The sequence below is a fragment of the Lipophrys pholis genome, assembly GCF_963383615.2.
Source record: "Lipophrys pholis genome assembly, chromosome: 1".
NCBI classification, from domain to species: Eukaryota; Metazoa; Chordata; class Actinopteri; order Blenniiformes; family Blenniidae; genus Lipophrys; species Lipophrys pholis.
This window is the reverse complement of record NC_137635.1, coordinates 27,223,439-27,244,975: the sequence shown is the minus strand read 5'-3', so window position 1 is coordinate 27,244,975 and position 21,537 is coordinate 27,223,439. Positions and strand designations below refer to the sequence as shown.

General features: G+C 43.4%; 1 protein-coding gene across 1 annotated transcript in view; it reads left to right on the top strand.

Annotated features, from left to right (window-relative positions):
• yeats2 (YEATS domain containing 2) overlaps nucleotides 1-20,944 on the top strand; it is a 45,594-nt gene extending 24,650 nt beyond the window's left edge. The window contains exons 14-30 of the mRNA XM_080474744.1: nucleotides 226-408; nucleotides 1,478-1,706; nucleotides 4,465-4,623; nucleotides 7,809-7,948; nucleotides 8,632-8,769; nucleotides 9,346-9,516; nucleotides 13,209-13,587; nucleotides 13,669-13,803; nucleotides 14,689-14,772; nucleotides 15,265-15,394; nucleotides 15,542-15,618; nucleotides 15,701-15,780; nucleotides 16,371-16,575; nucleotides 16,884-17,122; nucleotides 18,941-19,015; nucleotides 19,769-19,842; nucleotides 20,229-20,944. Of these exons, the coding sequence (XP_080330870.1) occupies nucleotides 226-408; nucleotides 1,478-1,706; nucleotides 4,465-4,623; nucleotides 7,809-7,948; nucleotides 8,632-8,769; nucleotides 9,346-9,516; nucleotides 13,209-13,587; nucleotides 13,669-13,803; nucleotides 14,689-14,772; nucleotides 15,265-15,394; nucleotides 15,542-15,618; nucleotides 15,701-15,780; nucleotides 16,371-16,575; nucleotides 16,884-17,122; nucleotides 18,941-19,015; nucleotides 19,769-19,842; nucleotides 20,229-20,337 (2,607 nt within the window). The 3' untranslated portion in view covers nucleotides 20,338-20,944. The remainder of the gene's footprint in view (nucleotides 1-225; nucleotides 409-1,477; nucleotides 1,707-4,464; nucleotides 4,624-7,808; nucleotides 7,949-8,631; nucleotides 8,770-9,345; nucleotides 9,517-13,208; nucleotides 13,588-13,668; nucleotides 13,804-14,688; nucleotides 14,773-15,264; nucleotides 15,395-15,541; nucleotides 15,619-15,700; nucleotides 15,781-16,370; nucleotides 16,576-16,883; nucleotides 17,123-18,940; nucleotides 19,016-19,768; nucleotides 19,843-20,228) is intronic.
• Nucleotides 20,945-21,537: the final 593 nt, after the last annotated feature.

The following is a 21,537-nucleotide window of genomic DNA, read 5'->3' as shown; positions in this document are numbered from 1 at the left end:
GGCAGCTGCTTCCTCTGGACGAATAAATGATGATGCTGATTTTTCTAAACTTTTTCACGTTTCTTCTCTGCTGTCTGTGACCTACTGAAAATTTAAAGGCCGTTAAAACTTCTTATACGATGTTAACACGTCACACTGTTTGCTTGTATGTTCTTAAATTATAGGGTGAATATTCATTCAATCACCTTGTTGTGTGCTGTCTGTACTCTCCATGTTTTTGAGCAGGTTATTATAAAGCAGGAGCCTGGGGAAGTTTCTACACCGCAGCAGATGGTTTCCACGGTAACCAGCCAACAGCAACCTGCTGTGACAGCCGCACACCAGTTTGTCGCAGTGAAGGGAGGTCACATGATCTCCATGTCAGCTCAGAAGCAGGCTGGAGGGACCACAGGAGCCACATCGAGCAAGGTCAGCCATCAAGAGACACATAAATCAGCCACAACATTATTAACACCTGGTTCACACTGGGAAGGTATGAAAACAGCTCTAACCCTGAGTCACATGGCCTCCAATGGACCTCACACTGGTTGCTGTGTTTCTCAAAGTGTTCCTGAACTATTGTTGCTTAGTGATATCCAAAGATGCACTTCAGGATTTCTTCTATTGGTCAGCACTGACTCCAAATCTTGAGAACAGGCTTTGTTATAATGTTTGATCTAAAATGTGACTTTCTTTTGGAGGAATTTTAAATTTTTTCAAATTTATCCTCATTAACAATATTAATTAATCCCTACACTTTCTCTATTATGCTGTGTTTTGGTTCATTTTGTTACAGAAAGAACTACAAAGAGGTATAAATGAAACACCAAAGTATGGTTTGGAGTATCTGTTCTTCATTTGCAAAATGCCCTTATCGCTGCCATCAGGGAATACATTTCCATGGAAGGCTGTATGTGCTTGGTCTGTAACAATGGTTAGGCTGGTGCAAAAGTAAGCTCTACGTGCGTAGCAGCATCCATCCCAGAAGAGCATTACCCAGAGTATCTCGCTACCTGTGTTGGACATCTTTCCTCCCATAGTACATCTAGCGGTCATGTTCACCCAGCCCTCAACACAAGTTTTTTTACAGACCAGGACATCTTCTTATATTTTCCTGTGGCCCACTTCATAAACTGACGTGCCCATTGTTGGAGGTTTTGGTGTACAACAATGGTCCGTGTGGGGCATCCTGACTGGACTGTGGTTGTGCAAAGAAACAAACAGATACACATTCTTTTTATCAGAACCCACATTAATGTTTGGAGCAGTTCAAACATCGGATCTTTTTAAGTTTTCTCAAAATCACTCATCCGTCCACTCACCATGTATTTTCTGCTTCTAAGACATCAACTTTCATGACAGATTGTTCACTTCCATCCTAATTTACTACAGTTGCTCTGACAGGGCTGTCAGTGGTTATAATGTTATGGCTGATCATCGGGCATGTATTTCACTGTGTATTTGTGTAACCTGATTTCCCTGTGGTCTTTTTTTCCAGATGTTGGGTATTCCTGTGAGCTCAGCACTTCAGTCCTCTGTCAAACCAGTGGCTATTAGCAGCGGACAGATTCTTGTTGCTAAGGGTAACCCCTCCGTTTCCAAGGTGATGGGAGGGAAGCAGGTTCTTGCTCAGGGAGTCGCTAAAGCCATTGTGAGTGGAGCTGGGAGCATCTCCAGTCAACAGGCAGCCAGCAAGGCAGGCGGCGGGTCAGGTGGCAAGAGTGGAGGTGAGGGGGGGCACACACACACACAGACACACACAGACACACACAGACACACACACACACACACACACACACACACACACACACACACACACACACACACACACACACACACACACACACACCTTACATTTACTATTCAGCTTAAAACGGGCAAACAAACAAAAAACTATTCAACAATAAGTTGGGACTAGTTCAAAAAGGAGGATACGAACTACAAAACCGTAATGAACAAGAAAGCGAGAAAGAAGCCATGGTAAGTGGGCAACCAGCCAAGGGATTTGGCAACCACAAAGAAAAGGATACTTTTCATATAATCATGCCTTGAACCTGCCGGGTAGGCCAGACTTGTCAACAGTGAACAACGACGCGTCAAGCTTTGTGATGGCATCTTGGACTGATGCTGTATCTCTAAGGCTGCAGTCAAACACCAAATCAGTCACAGCAATGTCCACAGGATTCTTAGAAGATTTGGGCAGCGCTTGTACACCTTAAAGGGGAACTCCACTAGGACCTGGGATAGAGCTAGGTCCGGCCTCCTTTACACCTCCTGAACTTCCTTCCAAGTGGGTTCTGAGATGTTAAACTCCACTAGCGTGGCTGGCATGTCCAGGAGGGTTTTCTGTGGTCCTAGCTCTTGCTCTCTTTCTGGATCACTGAGTATGGTGCGCAGGAAGGTGTCTACCTCCTCCTTTGGAGCAATCAAGATGCCCACTGCATTTCTGTCCCAGCAACCACTTTCTGAACTCAAAGGGATTAGCGAGGAAGGAACTTTGCCTCTTGGCTCCCTCCATCCTCCGTCGCCTGTGCCATCCAGCACATCACTTCCTGTTTCTTGGCGAACCATCAAATATTTATTGGACGGCCATGGCCACACCCAGCAGAGACGGAAGAGCCGCGGGTGGCCGACCCCTGGTCTATTCAATGGAGATGCAATGAAAACACATTCATGTTGATTTTGGAAACGACAAACAGAGCAATTGACTTGGAAGCAATGTTTAGATATCTTTCTCACAACTCATCAGCAACAGCAGCGGCGCAGGAGGCTCAGCTGGTGATTTTAAGGGGGTGGGCAGGGCAGGGTAGTGGGACAGAGGTGGTTTATGATATTAGCCTCCTGTGTTGACGACAACACACTTGTGGGCGATTCTGGTTTGAACAAAAGAAAGAAAGACGAAAGAAAAAGAAAAACTCCTCCACATATTCACTCAGGTTTTAACTGAGGTCAAACACCAATATACATGTTTTAACAAGGAAAAATGCAATTTCCTAGTGATTACTCTTAAAAATACCTTGAAATCGGTCTATGTAATGACCCCTCACAATTATTTGAATTTAGGTATACCTATAATAATGACTGAAGGTTTGATGATCCCTCTCTACTTTTCAGTCGATTAAGAGCTATTAAAATGAATATCTTCCCTAGGGAAGGGAATAATCTGTTATTACTACCAAGAGAAATCCCCGAAAGAAAATACAGGGAATGAAACAAACACATCTCCCGATTCATTGGGGACAAAAAGAGACCAAGATTCAAACTGACCACACTCCTGCTGCATAGAGTACAGGGGGGCCTGGCCCTACCATCATTGAAGGATTACTTTATATCAGCACAATTAAGACCCCTAATGTACCCCTTCTCATGTAGCCAAATGGAAGACTACAGAATTATTGATAACAGACACACCAATACAATCACGACTGGGCCATGAGGGACAAACTAATGTGACACCACAGACAAGCCAAATTTAAATTTTGTTTATTTGGGAAGTAACCACATGCTTCCAGCTTCAGAATAAGGTGAAAATACTTAGATGGCCGGCATACGACTCGGTGGATCAGAGGTTTAGACTCACTGAGGTATTACATCCAAAAAAGGATCAATTTGAGCTTTGCCCAACACCTGGTCGTCTACTGGTTAGACGGAGACCTGTGTCTTGCACCTACTGTGAAATTTGGCGGAGGATCGGTGATGGTCTGGGGGGCTTCAGCCAGGCTGGAATTGGGCAGATTCGTCTTCGCGAAGGACGCATGAATCAAGACACGTACAAAGTTATCTTGGAAGAAAACCTGCTTCCTTCTGCTCTGACGATGTTCCCCAACTCTGAGGATTGGTTCTTCCAGCAGGACAATGCTCCACGCCAAACAGCTCGGTCAATCAAGATCTAGACCCTGTCATGGCCAGCCCAACCTCCAGACCTGAACCCCATTGAAAACCTCTGGAATGTGATCAAGAGGAAGATGGAGGGTCACAAGCCATTAAACAAAGCTGAGCTACTTGAATTCTTGTGCCAGGATTGGAATAAAGTCTCCCAAGAACAATGAAAGACTGGTGGCGAGCATGACAAGAACCATGACAGCTGGGATTAAAAATCAGGGTTATTCCACCAAATATTGATTTCTGAACTCTTCCTAAGTTAAAACATTAGTATTGTGTTGTTTTAAAATGAATATGATCTTGTTTTTTTACCATTATTTGAGGTGTGAAAACATTGCATCTTTTTTGTTATTTTGACCGTTTGTCATTTTCTGCAAATAAATGCTCTAAATGACAATATTTTTATTTGGAATTTAGGAGAAATGTTGTCAGTAGTTTATAGAATGAAACAAAAATGTTCATTTTACTGAAACACATACCGAGAAGTAGTAAAATCAGAGAAACTGATCATTTTGCAGTTGTCTCTTAATTTTCTCCAGAGCTGTATATTATGTTTTGTATTATAACTTCCTCATCGATCCATCCTCCTCTCTGTACTTTCAGTGATGGCCACTCTTCAGCTGCCGGCCAACAACCTGGCCAATCTGGCCAATCTGCCTCCAGGCACCAAACTGTACCTGACCACCAACAGTAAGAACCCCTCAGGGAAGGGGAAGCTGCTTCTCATCCCACAGGGAGCCATCCTCCGTGCATCCAGTGCAGGTGAGAAATCTTTATTTCTGAACGCGTAACAACATCCGGTCATTCTGTCCTCTTTTCTTTGCTCTGTTTATCACAGACTTGACAGATTGAACTCAGATTTTGAAAAGATTAGAAAATACAAGGAAGGACGTTTGTTGACTGTTGAGTGTGTTTTTTTATTAGGATTTGCTTCCGATGTCATCATCCCTGTTGACATCAGATGCCAAACAGCTTTTTCAATATAAACCTGCTGATTCTGATGCTTTCCTTGTAAGATAGTCACATTTTCCAGTTCATGAACAAAATAATTAATTGTATTTTATTTAGCTTGGTTTAGCTCAAGTTTTAGTTACACATGTACACATAATTAATGTTGTAGTCCAAATAAAGCTTTCTCTAGCTTTGATGTGTTTTAAAAAAAAAATAAAGAAAACTTACTGTTTGAGTAGACCCACTTAAAGAAAGAAAATATTTAGTGGCCAAAATCCTGTGTATTATTTCTGGCTGTAGTTATTCTCCACAGTCCTCCGGCCTATACTATAACTCTGGATTTTCTCTTATCAAGGTAACATCAGGGATTAAACCTTAGGTTTTCCATATTACGGCGCTCGTTCACCTATTCTGAATGTCTGACCTCCTCCGGACCAGGATACGCTCTCGATAAGATCACAGCGAGTAAAACAGCACCGCCGCCTGACCAATCAGATCTCTTGGAAAATGCATGGATTCAGAGGATCAAGGAGTGGAGCGCTGAGGAGAAAGAGTTTTGAGAATAATCTTTGACGGATGTTTTTGTTCGTGTTCTTGACTTGTTCCCAAGTCTGTTTAACTCCAAGAGGGTTGCATTTGTAATAATGATGTTAATGATCACGCCTGACAGAACTGCAGAAAGGTGAATTTATGGCGCACACGTCTACTCTGCCGTCACAGTGATGAATTAAAATTCGAACACAGAGGAAACAGTCTCAAAACAACCGGATGGTAACTATAAACTAAGAGCAGTGAGGAAGCTCTGCCCAACTTGTTTCTGCTGTAATAAAGTAAAACTGAGTGATCACAGTGCCGTGCCGTCCGCTTATATTGTCAAATTAATTAATATCATCTACCCAGGAAACAGAGAGATATCGTAGATATGTTTATCACGGGTTGTTGACTAGGCCCCGGTTGCTTTAGTGAGCGTGTCTGTGTTGTCGGCATGTTTAAATGTTGGCTGTATCAGCTTCTGGTCCTTCTTTCTCAGGAAGCATCTGAAGTCATTTTACTGCTCCTTTTTTAAAACCTTGGCTTACCATCAATTTAATGATCTCTTATTTATTTAAGAAAATGTTGTCAAATTGGCTATGATCTGATGTGTTTCATCCCGTCAGGAAATCCAAGCTGTAAATTAACATTTTGTGCTCCGTCTGTGTATTTCATGAATGCCTGGTAATGTTGGTGACTGAATATCCCTGCTGAAAGACTTAAGCCTTGACTTTTCCCCTCCGTGCCTGAAGTTGTAGAGAGCTGTATAAATAATGTTACTGTTGCAGGCATATCTCAAAGATCAGGAAATAAACTTCTACTTCTGAAGTGACTCTACAACTCGAGGCGTGCTGGAGGCAGTTACAGATTCTGCACCATGAGTTAGTCGTCCCTCTCTTTTTGCTCACAGACATCTTTTTCAAAAGCACTACTTACACAGGCTGTTCTGGAAAATCTGTAATATTTTATATCTGGGTTTATGTTTTGTTCAGGGCGGATTTACAGGAACTACTCAGGATAATAACTGCAGAAAGTGTCAATTGCAGAAATGTTTTTTAAAGAAAATCATCACTGAATCTAAACTTGTCAAAGGAATACTGATGCAGTGATACAGATAGATGGATTGACATTGTAAGAACTCATGAAATCAATTTTCTTGCTGTAATACTGGATGGAAAAATTTATAGAAATCTCTCATTAAACACGAACGAATAAACTGTGACGAAGCACAGCTTTAACGAAACTCCAGTGTTTCTATTTGTGGAGTGAAACTGTGGAACAGACTGACGGGTGAGTTCAGGCAGTGTCCAGTGATGAAGCAGCTCAAACAGACAGTTTCTCCAGGTACAAACAGGATAGATGTTCCTTTACTTTATGTTTCCCATTGAGAATATCAGAGTCACATATTTGGGGTGATCGCAACTGCGGCTGCTGTTGCTGCGACCTGCTGCCTGTTTGTTTTTCATTTACATGGAATGTGTTGTTGGAAAATGAAAGACCACAACAGTAGACGCTAACGTAAAATGTTCGTAGATGTACTTACTTAAAATGGTAGTAGAAGTACTTACTTCAAGGTCCCTTCGCATCCAAGGCTGGCTTCTCATTCCAAGCCACGACCGCACCCATGTTCTCCTTATCCTTTTTTGAGGGTTTCTTTCCAAACACATAAATGCCACAACGGCGAGGGCTCCGTTCATGTTTATGTTTAGTGTTATTGTTTCCCGATCATGTATATCGTGCAGTCTGCACGCAGCAAACTTCATGTTGTGGCTTAGTTTATGTCGTACACTGTGGTGGCCTGTGGCCTATAAGATTGCTAAACTCATACCGTCGGCAGGAGCTTTAAGCACTCCTCACAATCCTAGCTCCAATCAGGATCTTCTGAGAATGGGCAGGTCATTTTCCAAGAGATGTGATTATTCAGGAGGCGCAGCTTTTATCCTCATTCATCTTTTATCCGGGACATAACCTGCTCCGGAGCAGGTTAGTGGTTCAGAGTAAGTAACCACTGTGTTTTACCCCATCAAGAACTGAATAATGTCGCAGTACGGAAAAGCCAGGGTTAACCCTGAAGTTACTTCGATAAGAGAAAATCAATCTCAAGTACCAACAGTGTTCTCCAGGTATAAAGAAGAAACAGGGTGGAATATACACTAGGTGTTAACACTGGTTATTTACCTAACTATTTACTTGTTAGTAGCTTCTTTGCTTTGTTTTGTGGGTATTTAAGTTTGTGAGTATGTGATTAGTTGAAAACTGGATGCGAGACGTATTCAATGAACTTGTGCTTCTTCCTTCTTGAGCATGTCAGGCATGTTATATTTGCATTATTCATTGTTGTTGGTTTTTTTATCAAATAAAAAAAATGGTGTTAAAAGGCACCGAAGAGCTCAGGATCACAGTCTTTCACTGCAAGTAGAGAAATGCTGTGTTATGTGACTATCTGAGACTGATGTGTAATGTAGGTCAGCAGTCCCAGAGCGGCTCGTCAGCAGGCACCGGGAGCTCTCAAAACACCTCCTCTTCATCCTCCTCCTCATCCTCCTCCAGCAGTCTGCCTTCCAACCTCTCCTACACGTCCTACATCCTAAAACAGACCCCGCAGGTGGGTGCACACACTTTCTCTGTGGGACGAACCTCACTTTTTTTGACTGCTTGTGCTTGTATTTCCTACAACGTATTCAGTGTTTCATCATACTAACAATGTGACTGAAGATGCTGTGAACAGTTTTCATTTATATTTTATTTTAGTTGAGTTTGTCTTCCCCTCAGCATCATTTACATCACCTCTTGATTCTTCAGTGAATCTCAGATTGTTGGCTCCAGTCTGGCCTCTTCTTCATTAGACACATTCATTATCGCAGCATTGATCCTGCATTAAGCAGTGCTGCCTGAGCACAGAGCCCACATTTTATAATGGTGTCTGAAGTAAGAATCTCTGCTGTGTTTTCCTAAAAGTAATCGTTCGCCACAGAGTGCTGCTTCAATGTCTATACAGCAAATGTTGGGTTTATTTCCTCCAACAGCTTAATCCTACTGATCCATCTGAGTGATGGATCAATTTTACGCTCAGTTCATTACAGTGGGATGGAAAATGTTGCAAAAGGTCTTTAAATTTTAGCTGAGCAATATTTAACACACCATGAAAAATGTTTCCTAAAGTACTTACAAAGACAATACCTCTGATGTATTACGGTGCCAAAAGATGGATGGGGATTTGTTCATACTGTGAACCAACTTTCTCTTTCTTTCTATCTTTCTCTCTTTCTTTCTTTCTTTCTTCCCCAGGGAACGTTTCTGGTGGGCCAGCCAGCGCAGGGCTCGGGGAAGCAGGGCAGCTCCGGCTCCACGGCCTCGGCACCTACCTCTGTTACCCAGCAGGCCATCCGGGTGACGGCGGGACAGAAGGCGGCCATCCTGTCTCAGGTCAGTGTGGGGAATGGCTCTATATCATCTGTGATGTTGTTAATGGAAGCTGCTAAGGAACAAATGTTTAATGCTGTGGTTACTTGTTTATCTGTGGAGAATAAATCAGAAGAGTATCACATAACAGCCTCATTTTGTTAAAGCACTTCTGTTATTATTAACGGTTTACCATGGGGAGAAAGTTTTCTGTTAGGTTCTTTAATTGGCAATGAAATGTCTGGAGATGTGTTTATTAAAGAACAATTGTAAAAACAATAGCTGGCAGTGAGGGAAGGGATGTGTTTGGCTTAACTTTTAAATTTGAGAGAAAAGAAACAACTGTAAGTGGACGTACGTTAACAGAACATCTGCCAACACAACTGAAGAGATTTATGAAGTCAGAATTAATGTAGGGATTAGTGAAGACTACGTAGTGAGCCTGTTGAGAGGTTTCCATGCTGAGGAGTTTGTTTCCTGATCCAAGGGGGAAGTCATGTTTGTAGAAGTTGTTTTCTTTAAGGCTGTCACTCATTTTGCTCCTTAACACGGTCGCCGTTTTTGACTCTCGACACGAATGTCTTCTCATTTGATTGGCAGGTGGTGGGAGGCTCCCAGGGTTCGCAGGTGAAGTTGACAGACGGCTCTGTTAAGACGGTCACAGCAGCAGGAGCCGGTCATTTGTCCAAGCCAGGCACCACCACCTTGAGGATGACGGGTGGAGTGATCACGGCTGCCAGCTCCTCCTTCGGCTCCGTCAGCCAGCAACAGGCCAGTCACACTCTTATTCAGAGTCAGAGCTAAAAGCAAACATGTTGGATCTAAAATACTTCTTTTGTTTGTAATTGCACAGCTTCCCTAAACAGTTCTAATAAATCGAGGTTCCTTGCGTCTCTGGTACAATAAAAATGACATTTTAGTATTTCCTACGATTGAAGAATTATTTACGATGCTGCAGCTTTATTTTTAAAAGTAGTGATATGTAAATGCACAAAGATCATTTACAGTTTATGAATTTGTAAGTGCGATAAATACAAATGAGGACAGAGCACTGGGAAAACACAAACAGTGATGTGTTTGACATATTAACACCGAGTTGAAATTGAAAAGAAGGAAATAAAACACAATACAAAGAGTTCCTATAACAGGGCTGGTCAACCAGTCAGAGACCAAGAGCTACCAAAGTTACGATGGTACTACAAAGAGCCACATCGTACAAATGTGGACTTACAAACAAACTCCCTGTCTCAGACAAACAAAAAATTATTTATAGTGAAAATACACACATAATGCATGACACATTTCCAAATGGGATTACTAAAGTTAGATGTCGGCAAGGCCTGGATTTACAGCATTAACAGGAATATTTTCATCCTCTCAGCCCTCACAAATGTACAGAAGAATATTAGGGCCACTAAAGAAAAGAAAAATCGGAGATTTAAAAAAAAGAACAAAAAAAAACCTTATGCACTTTAAAAAAAATAAAAATAATCAAAAATCAAAGTCAAGATTTTTGGGGGAGATGAAAAAAAAAAACCTCATGTACTTCAGAAAAAGTCGAAAAATAAAGTCGTGATTTTTATTTTTTCTTTACACACTGGAAGCGCGTGCATGCCGAAAAATCATGTTAAATCACTTAATTCTGACTACATAGGGTTGCTTACTGCTAATGGACATGTGATTTTACTCCGGATTTCTTTATTTAATAATAATGCATTTTCTAAGCACTCCGGGATCCGTGCCTTTGTCCTTCATACTCGACAAACGTCCGTGACGAAGAGCTACAGGCTGCAACTGTCTCTTATATTCCTAATGCTGATGATAAATGAACTGTGTTTATGAGCTAAAGCCTCTTCCAGAGCATCGTTTCACCGCTTCTTTCAGTAGAAGCAGTCACATGCGCTGGCATGTGGATTAACGGACGTTTCCATTTTGTTTAAAAAAATATATATTTGGTTTTTTTTTTTCTCTCTCTGAAAAAAATATCCTGACCTTGATTTTCGTCTTTTTCTAAAGTGCATGAGGTTTGTTTTTTTTAACCTCCAAATTACATTGTTTTTCTTCAGTGGCCCTTCTGAGGCGCAGGGACTGTCTGCAAATTGCAAAACTGCTACAGCAGCGAAGAACAGAGAACGGTGTTGTTTCTGCTGCTCCAAAGACAACTACTTTTGACATAATTGAGCCTGTAGCATATTGCCTACCTCAAACCGATGGAGAAAAAGACGTAATTTGTGTGTTGATGACGCTTCGTTAAAGAGTGATTGATGCTGGAACTTTACGGAGCTGCTCTCAGCAGGTTTATCTGTGTCTGCGTCTAATCCACCAATTAGCTCCAACTTCTTCACATACTGGCTGTGCCTGCGTGTCTTAAGTGTATATGTACCTGAGCCTTGGTTTACTTGCTATTGTATGCTGTAACTCGCCCGACCTGACAAATATGGTGTTGCACCGGCTGTGTAGTGTTGTTGAGACTGTCAAGAAGGATAGCGCAGAGGATTATGGATGTTACTTCTGGGCCTTTATTTCTACGTTTAGCATAGTTATACCTAATGGTTCTATATTTCTCTTAATCTGCCATCCTCTGTTATTGTTCTCCCGTTCCTACTGATCTTCCCAACGGTTCTGAGAGTTTTTCAAGTAAGGCAGACATCGATCTGAGTGGCTCTGCTTTGGCCTGTGAGGACATGGTTTCTGCTTCTGCGCAGGCTCTGCTGCAGCTCGTGCAGGCGCCTACCATCCAGGAGGGATCCTCTGTTCCAGTTCTGTGGGTGTAGCTGCTGCGGGGCCAGGAAGTACTCCCTCAGATGGGGACATAGCATTTACAATTGCTAATGCCCGTGCACTGTCCACACGGAGGCTGTATGCAAACAGGTGGAAACTGTTCAACCACTGGTGCGGGGGTCATGGCTTGGACACTGTACACTGTCCTGTCTTCTCTATACTGTAGTTCCTACATGGCCTTCTTAACCAAGGACGGTCTCATCCACACTAAAGGTGTATGTTGCTGCCATTTCATGCTCTCATGCTGCCATTAATGATGCTTCGGCTGGCCCTGACAAAAGTGTGACATTCTTTCTGAAAGGTGCCCTTAGACTCCGCCCACCTAGCCGACCAATGGCTCTAACATGGAACCTGTCCATGGTACTGGAGGCCGTTCAGGTTTCTCCTTTTGAGCCCTTGGACCAGGCAGACCTGAAGTGCATCTTTTTTAAGGCGGTATTTCTTTTGGCCATGACCTCGGGTAAACGTGTAAGTGAACTGCAAGCCCTATCAATCCATGGGTCCTGCTTTAGGTGGGCAGCAGATGGTTCTGGAGTGACCTTGTGGACTGATGCATCTTTTGTCCCCAAGTTGTTTTTCTCTACACGCAATACTCAACCCCTCCAGTTGGCTCGGTTTGGTACACGGGCCTGTGCTGATCCCCTGTGTCCTGTCTGTGCACCAGAGGTGTACACATTGGCCACGGCGAGTATGCGAAAGTCCAATCCCCTGTTTGTGTGCTATGCCGGGTTGTGACAGGGTCTGGCCCTCAATACACAACGCTTTTCCCATTGGGTTGTGGAAGTTGTTAGACATGCATATAGCTCACAGGGGCGTACACCGCCTGCTGGTGTACACGGTCATTTGACAAGGACCTACTCGACATCCTGGGTCCCACTGGACGTAATCTGTGAGGCAGCCCTTATGGACGTCCCAGACAACGTTTGGGAGATTCTACAGAGTGAATATGGTGGTGCCTCACCACCACCACTGGAGGGGGTTCTGAGACAGCACCCCTCTGGGTAGTGAGGTGGGTGTTTTCCTGAGTTGGTGATTCCTTGGGACTTTGTTGTTATATGTCATCCAGTGCTTAAAGCACCGCCACTGGCAGTCTGAAGCGATGACATGGAACGAAAGGTACATATGCAACTACGGTTCTATGAATCTCGGATAACCACCAGAGCTTCCAGTCCCTTGGAATCCTCGTGTGCTTGTGAGAAATTTAAGGGACTGAGCTTCCAGTGTCACATGATTATCAAGACTCAAGTGAGCCACTGGGCGGCCACAATGATTTTGTTGTCATAACATTCTCGATCTGCGTATGCATAAGGATGATCACCCAGGGCTTAAAGCACCACCTCTGGCGGTCATCCAGGATTCATATAACCGTAGTTACATACATTATTTTCGTTTCACAGCCATGCAGAACAAACAGCAGAATGAACAAGAGGAAGTTCACAGAACCTGCAGTTAGTTGTAAATACTGCTGTGTGTAGTAAATCCACCTTTTACATGGATGCCTGGAAGATAATGAACAGGTTTGGTAATTGCAGATAATACGTGTTTTTCTGGGCAGTGTTCTTTTTAAGCACTTGTATATATAATTATTATTATTATTATTATTATTATTATATACCTCAATCTAAAAACATGGCATTCTGGTTGTAAATCTTCATGTGATGTGTGTTATTGTGTCCCCGCAGGCTGCTGACGGTGGGAAGTCTTCCTCTCAGCATCACTCTCTGCTGGTTACAGCTAACCAGACAGCAGTTATCAGCGCGCCTAAGAACACCAGCGCTGCAGCGGCTGGTGGCGGTGGCCTCCCCAAGGCCACTGTGGCCTCCCTGCCCAAAGGTACCTGCAGCTCTGCCTCCATGACAAAGAGCGCTGTGGGCGCCTCCGGTGCAGTAATGACGGTGGCTAAAGGCCTTACCAACATGCCCGTCATCAGCATGTCCAAAGGTGAGAGCGTGGAAATGTTGGTGGGCGTGCCTAAAAGCAGCAGCACATCGCTGGTTAACGCAGCTTCATTAGTCAGTGGGATGGCAGCCGGAGGCGGGAAAACGGGAGCGGCTCTGTCAGGTAGGAGGACCTGACGTTCACGTTCATTTCTCCTTGTGCGTGCACATACACAGAAAACGCAACATCCACTGTTCTGTGCAGGTATGCTGAAGATCCACTCCGGAGGCTCCAGCTCCCAGCAGACCGTCCTAACTATTCCTGCCAACCAGCTCAAGCAGCTGGGAGCGGGCACTGGCTCTGGGGGGCTGCAGACCATAGTCATGCCTGCTGGTAAAGGTGAGGTGAACCTAATGTCAAGAAAACTATTAATAAAAGTCACCAACTTAAAGATCACTATGTTTTCACAGTTTATCCCTTTGCTCTCCAAGCGTATGCAATGAAATACAATTCAACTTTATTAGAAGAGGGAAAAAAATGTTTTTTAAAGATTAATGAACAAAACCTAAGTAAGCAACCAAAAAGGATGTTGTACGTGCAGCATGTACCTTAACTGTTCTGAGGTGAGGGTTAAAGATTGACCACAATATAGATTGGTAGATGTCCTCAGTTCCAGAAATCTTTAAATAGATCCTATGGGTGGCTCCGTTGGTAGAGCAGTCGTCTGTCATTCAGGAGGTTGCCAGTTCAATTTCAATCTCCACCTGTCGATATGTTGAAGTGCCCTTGAGCAAGTGAAATCCATTTACCACTTTACCATGAAAATGAATTTGAAAAGTAGATATACAGTATATCTTTTAGCAATGCAGGCAATAACAGTGAGAGGTTTGAGGTTTACTTTATGTTGAAAAGCACTATTTGCTTTTAGAATCATGTTTGACTTTCAAAGAAGATTCACTGACACCCCTGGAAAACAAAAAAAAAGTGTTTTCAGTAACAGAACATGGAGCAAAAATGTATTGTTTGGTATCTCATACTTTTCAATTGGTTATAAGTCCTAAGCCAAATTATTTTCTCACATTTTAAACGTTGCTACGTGCTTCATGCAATTTATCTGTAGATTACAGCTACAGGATGATTTATTAAAGTGTGTGTGTGTGTGTGTGTGTGTGTGTGTGTGTGTGTGTGTGTGTGTGTGTGTGTGTGTGTGTGTGTGTGTGTGTGTGTGTGTGTGTGTGTGTGTGTGTGTGTGTGTGTGTGTGTGTGTGTTATCTGACGGTCCAGTCTCCGGGGCTGCCTCCACTCCTGAAGCCTCCCCTGGTCCTGCCAGCTCCTCTTGCTCCTCCGTCACCCTGCCTCTGGCCCATGGTAATGCACCCCACCTTCCTCAACATCACCTTTATTCACACAGCTTAACACCATACTATCTCATTTCACTTATTATTATTGACTTGAAAAACACATCTTATCGTATCTAAGGGTTCTAAGTGCTTAAAAGGGATAGTTTACACTTAAATCATGTATTGATTGAAAGTATTGCATAGTAAGTAAATTAAATAAGTTTAATCAGCGTTTATCTGGTGACAATTTGGAGTCTTGAGTGGCTCAGTTGGTTCAACAGATCGTATGTGTGCTTAGCCTCATTCATCCAGGTGGGAACATTTCAGAGGTGAATCAGCTTCGCTGGATTTCATCTGATGTTTTGAAAGTCACCTTTGTCAATGCATGACCAAGTTCAGTGGACTCAGATGCTTTGTCTTTCTCAGTTGGTCCAGTTGTCCTTCTGAGCATGAGCAGTGGTGAAGCTGGATTCCTTCTGTGTAGCTTCAACTCATACTGATGAAATGTGTCTCTTCACAGTGAAGATGGAGCCGGGTGCTATGACATCTGTCTCTGCTGCTCTGCCACCGCTGGTAAATGCCCCCGCGTCTGCTGCCACCACCGTCAAGCAGGAACAAGGCGCCGACACCGCCTCACATGACCTCGTTAAGTAAGGACCAGGCTCATTCATAACTGCAGCGACACAGTCGTCAAGCAGCAGCTGAGCTTTTAATGACACAATAAAAGTCAAGAAAAGCAGTGTACTGACTGAATTTCCTGGCTCGGTCATGAAGCTGACAGCGTTTGTCCTCCTCAGTACGGAGCACGTAGAAACCATGATGCAGCTGCTGACGGCTGTGGTGAAGAAGTTCCCACTCATCGTGCCAGATAAGAGTAAGTTTGTCTTTCATGCACTGCCTTCAAAGCCAGTCTTAGTAAAACAGTTTTCAAGATAATTTTGCTTTTTTTTCTCTAGCTGAGGACTCCCATCCATTTTGTGCCTCTTCAACAGAGCAGTACTATTCCTGGAATATCGGCAAACGCAGAGCATCAGAGGTGACTTCTTTGTCCTTGTGTTTAACTGTGATAAACCTCCACTTACATGCGCTTTATCTGTTCCTTTCCGTGGTTTTAAAACCCCAAGACAAGACAGCAGGACTCATTTTATCCCTGAAATAAAAAGATTTTTTCTTTTTCGAGATGTAGTCTATGAAACATTGGCACTATTTTTTTTCTCCTGAACTGTTTACTCAAATGAGGAGCATTTTGCACGGATAAAAGTTGAATTGAACTGCGTCCAGGAGTGACAGCACCCTCTTGCCAGCTCCACGTTGTAGATTTCAGGTGGAGGGCGCCTGTAATGTCACTCTTTCTGTGCTGTGTGAGCAGTTTTGCTGCAGCTCGACCCTGGTGAGCTTCCTGCTTGCCCCGCGGCTTCCCCGCAGTCAGCTGTGCAGCTCCTAGTGGCTTCATCAATACAGCCCAGCCCATGCCTTCACTGTCTGTTCAAACCCAGACGTGGATATTTATATCTCCAGGTCTCTCATTTACTAATGTGCCTTAAAGCACATCACTACACTCTGCCAGGACAGGAGACGACGGGCTGTTAGACTTCATGTTGCTCTCTGGATTTTGTGTCTGTGCAGCTTCAGCGAGCAGTGGCGGTGAAGCGGGTGGTCCAGGATGTGCTGGATCGCTCGCCCCGCCTGCAGGCCCTCACTCCCCCAAAGACCAGAGAGGTGGTGCAGTGGTGCCGGCAAAGGGGCTACACACCGCCTGACCCCGAGCCTCAGCACAAAAACGATGACGAGTCCATCGAAGACATCCTCACACAGATCGACAACGAACCCGGTGAGCTTGTCCGGGTTGCTGTGTGGGTGTTTGGCTCAGGCAGACTCCACTCAGCCCAGTCATGTGTTTGTGTGAAGGCAGCTCAGCGCTTTCATTTACAGAGAGCCCTCATTAAGTTCATCTATTCTATCTAAAAGAGACAAAGCTGCTCAGCGAGTTGTGCGCTCGTCTGAACCAGACAACTCCGTCTCGTGTTCTCCTCACCTTCCTCAGTCTGACACAGTCATCAGACTGTTGAGTTGGAACAATGAGCAGAGATCAGGTCAGAAGGCGCTGCTGCTCAATGTGTTGATTGTGACTCTGTGCAGAGTGCCCCTCCACCCTGAGCAGCTGCGACGAGCTGGTGCTGCGGGTGGAGCAGATGCAGGCGCTGCTAAAAACCGAACCCGACGAGGTGGACGAGGAAATCGTGGACATCGTCACAGTGACCCCTCCCTGCCAGAAGCTGAAGGTCAAAGAGGAAGAGCAGGAGGAGGCCGACGTGGACCCCAAGTTCTTCCTCGGTCGCTGCGTGTCTGCTCAGTTTGTCAATGAGACGGCTCAACAGGTCAGGAGACCACAATGTCCCCCAAAACAAAATGAGTCAAACAAGTGTCGCAACAGTTTGCAGGAAAATATCAACTGAAGGAGCAACATTTCCAATCTGACTTCATACACTGCATAGCTAGAAACTATGTTGTTACTTCATCTCCTTGTTGATGTTCACTGTGTGTGTGATCATCTATCATTAGCATTTTTATTTGGATAGCATCTCTCGCACAAAGTGGAGAAAAACAAACAATAATAATAGTTTTAATCTGTGGCAGCTGGTGTTAGATTTGTTAGGTGAGGCTCGTCATTATTATTCTATTTCAGCCAACCTCATTTAAATACAGTGCGTTTATAAACCACATTACAACAGTCTTACCTTTTTTAGATTGAGAGAGGCCTCAGTGGTGGAAGTTATAGTGCTTTTAAACAGCTAGTGAATAAAGAGCACTTAATGATATGACACTTTTATTAACATACTTGTAATCAAATACAAGCAGAAGCTTCATTAATCTTTTTCAGAAAATAAATGACAGTTAATCTGAGTTTAGGAACAACAAAAGGTATATCAGGTATAATTTCAAACAACACGTTAATCCATCTTTCAAAGCTTTTTAGAATGCTTAGATTTTCCGTCATTAGTAAATATGAGCATTTATAAACATTACACAAACCTGGACACATTTGATAAATTCTCAACACATTTCTGTTTGCGTGTATTTAAAAATAACTAGTATGAAGAACTTTGGACTTGACCTGCAACATTTCAGACACATTTCTCCTTTCAAACAGTAAATTAGAAGAGAGGTGACAGAGACTCACTGCTTGTTGTTTTCATCTCAACATCTGGTAGAAACACGCCAGAACAAACCAGAACGGACTTTAAGCCAAATCACCCACCAGGTCTGGACAGGGGCCATTTAAGTGTCGCCCCAAGTGTCGGACATCAAATGATGCTGATTAGTTTCATTTCATGTCAGTCACTCTGGTGTTAATCAGCCATTGGTGAGATCGTTACTAAGCCCCGCCTCCTCAGGGCGGCTTTCCTTATCGCCACAGGCTACACACACACACACACACACTCACACACACACACACACATTGTGACAGTGTTACAGTGTTACAGTTTATATATTTTATATTAAAAAATAATAATAAATTCCTTTTGGTTTTGCCCCAGCGCCCTCTATTGACCAGCCACCACTGGTATTAATCAATCTGCTAACATACTGTGTCAAAGTGTATTCTAGATAATTAAAGTACAACTGATAATCTTTTCTTGGCCTATCAGAGGTGTTCTAACATTGACTGTAATCCGGCCCTCACACAGATTAAAATCATTGTGATGTCCTGATACTGTGTGTTTGCAAATGAAAAATCAGATTGAGGCTACATTTCTACAATATATTTCACAATCGTGTAACATTTAATTCATGTTTTCTTATGAAGCCACATGCTTACATCCTTATAATGTTCACTGACTTCTTCTCCATGAAAATAGCCGAGGAGAGATTACGACACTGCCACCTCGCAGCCAAAGTTCCTCTTATTTAGGCAACTTATTTCTGATGATTTGCACACAATGTGCCTCCATTAAAGGGAATCTGGGCAATTTAGGGAAGAAATGTGTCACTAACTAATGATTTTATGTCAGATTTTCAGTTGAACTTGTGATTTCTTTATTTTTTAAATGTCCAGATGGGATGTTTTGTTTTGTTTGTGATGAAGCCCCTCTCCATGCAGCGCTCACAGGACTAGAGGAGCTCAGCTCAAACGTTGGCCGAGTTTTATTATTCGTCATCTTAATTTCTCCGATGATTTCTGTGTTTCCTTTCAGATTGGAGTGACTTTCCAGCCTGTGGAGGTGGAAAAGAATGTGTTTGCTCCCGTAGTGGAGGCCATGATCCTGAAGGTCAAGAGCACATGCACACACACGCATAGCGCATAGCGCATAGTGCATAGCACATAGCACATAGCACATAGCACATAGCGCATAGTGCATAGCACATAGCACATAGTGCATAGCACATAGCGCATAGTGCATAGCACATAGTGCATAGCGCATAGCACATAGTGCATAGTGCATAGCGCATAGTGCATAGCGCATAGCACATAGCGCATAGCACATAGTGCATAGCGCATAGTGCATAGCACATAGCAAATAGTACATAGCGCATAGTGTATAGCGCATAGCACATAGTGCATAGCGCATAGTGCATAGCGCATAGTGCATAGCACATAGCAAATAGTACATAGCACATAGTGCATAGCACATAGCGCATAGTGCATAGCACATAGCGCATAGTGCATAGCGCATAGCACATAGCGCATAGTGCATAGCACATAGCAAATAGTACATAGCAAATAGTACATAGCGCATAGTGCATAGCACATAGCACATAGTGCATAGCACATAGCGCATAGTGCATAGCACATAGCACATAGTGCATAGCACATAGCGCATAGCCTGCGCTGGAGTGATGAGTTTATTGTGTGTGCCAGTTTTTCACGTTGTGCTCTAATTGTGTGTGTGTGTGTGTGTGTGTGTGTGTGTGTGTGTGTGTGTGTGTGTGTGTGTGTGTGTGTGTGTGTGTGTGTGTGTGTGTGTGTGTGTGTGTGTGTGTGTGTGTGTGTGTGTGTGTGTGTGTGTGTGTGTGTTCTGCAGGCTACAGAACAGTTTTCCAGTGACATCCTGAGAGAAGCTCTGGCTGGAGCTTTTTCCAAATCCCCTCTGAACAGGTCAGCTCTTCTCTGATTCCATCTGCACGGCGCTCCAGTTTTCACTTCGTTAATTATATCTGGACGACCGTTATCAGATCACCTCCAACATATTTTGTAATGGGTTTATTGTTTTGATTGGGCAGAGTTTAATAAGATGTGGAGGTGTGATTATTTGCCGCAGTGCCAGATTCCAGCACAGCTCTGCAGCAGTGAATTCAGCTGAAGCGGCACAGAGCCTCAAACACTTTTAGCGTTTTCTTTAGCGACAAAAAACTTCAAGTGAACTATTCATCTGCTGTGTTTTTCCATTTTGCGGCATTTAAAAGTTCTGTAAGACAGCAGGGGAAAGTTACCAGGCAGGAACAAATCTGAAGTGGTTGTTTAAACGTGAGTTGAATTTGCAGAGCGCCGAGGGAGATCACAGACATGAACATCCACCAGGCAGTCTGCAGCATCCCCACCTGTGACTTCCTCACCAACACACACATGGGTTACCTGGCCAAGAATCACTGAGGAGGACGGAGGCTGTGAATATCTGCCTGCCTGATGTTCTCACTGGTTAAGGTGATGGCAGGAGACCTGCTGTGATGGTTCATCATGGAGAAAGGTGACGCTCTGAGCCTCATAATACTGAAGTGTTTCCGTCAGGGAGGGGCTCGGACTCTCCTCCACACTTTTACTGTTAGAAACACTAATGAACCGCTTTAGTCAGCAGAGACAGAAATGGTGTTCGGCAGCTGTTCCTGTGTCTGTGTATTCAACAATACTGGAAGGAACAGATGATGAAAGGCAGATGAAATTATACTGAACAAATTGCGTCTTTTTGAATAAAGACACCTCATTATTTATGTCCTTCTGGTTTTACAGCATTTCAAAGCTTTTAAGTGTTCAGTTGAATATGTGATGTAAAATATCTTTTATTTTTTTATCTAACCACAGTAACGGTGTGTTTGTACCTCAGTGTGTGTGTGTTAGTTTTCTATTGTAAGTCTAAGGTTACACTACCTGTTCAGCCAAATCACATTAGTGTAGAAAATGCCTAAATGTTGTATTTCTGTTTCAGGTCACACACAAAAAAACACCCTAATCAATATTCTTATAATAAAACTTGTAAATTTGACTTGTTGTTTTTACTGCTGAAGTGTTTGCAGCATCTCGTCCACTGCTTCCCACTCCTGTCACTGCTGAAGCAAACTCCCCTCGGTGTCATCATGCTTTGACCGTGTGCTCGGTTCTGTTTTAATTAGAGGCAGAGCTTCAGACCAAATGAAACCTTAATATTGATGAATGAATGAAGAACAAAACAGTAGATACCCTAGATATGAAATCAGAAGCCTGTGAGTTGCTGAGATCCACGGCCTCCTCCCCACTGCAAATCTCTTTTGTTGCTCTCGAGCTTCACTCGTGAAGATCCACACATAAAGGACGTCTGCCAACAGCTTTTAATACGACGACTATCAGGCTTCCATTTGCCGATACTTTTGACACCAACTTCTGAAACAAAACTCCAGTTCTTAATTCCCTTTTTATCGTGTGTTAAAAGAATAACAGCGTTCGGTGGAACTCTTCTCCCCTGGACTGAAAACAGTGAACGAATGAGTTCTTTTTAAAGAAGTCTGAGACCTGACGACAGCTCCTAAATAATATTGGTAAAGTGATATCGGCCCAAAAACACTCAACGCCGCCAACACAGCTGCAAAGACGTGCTAAGAA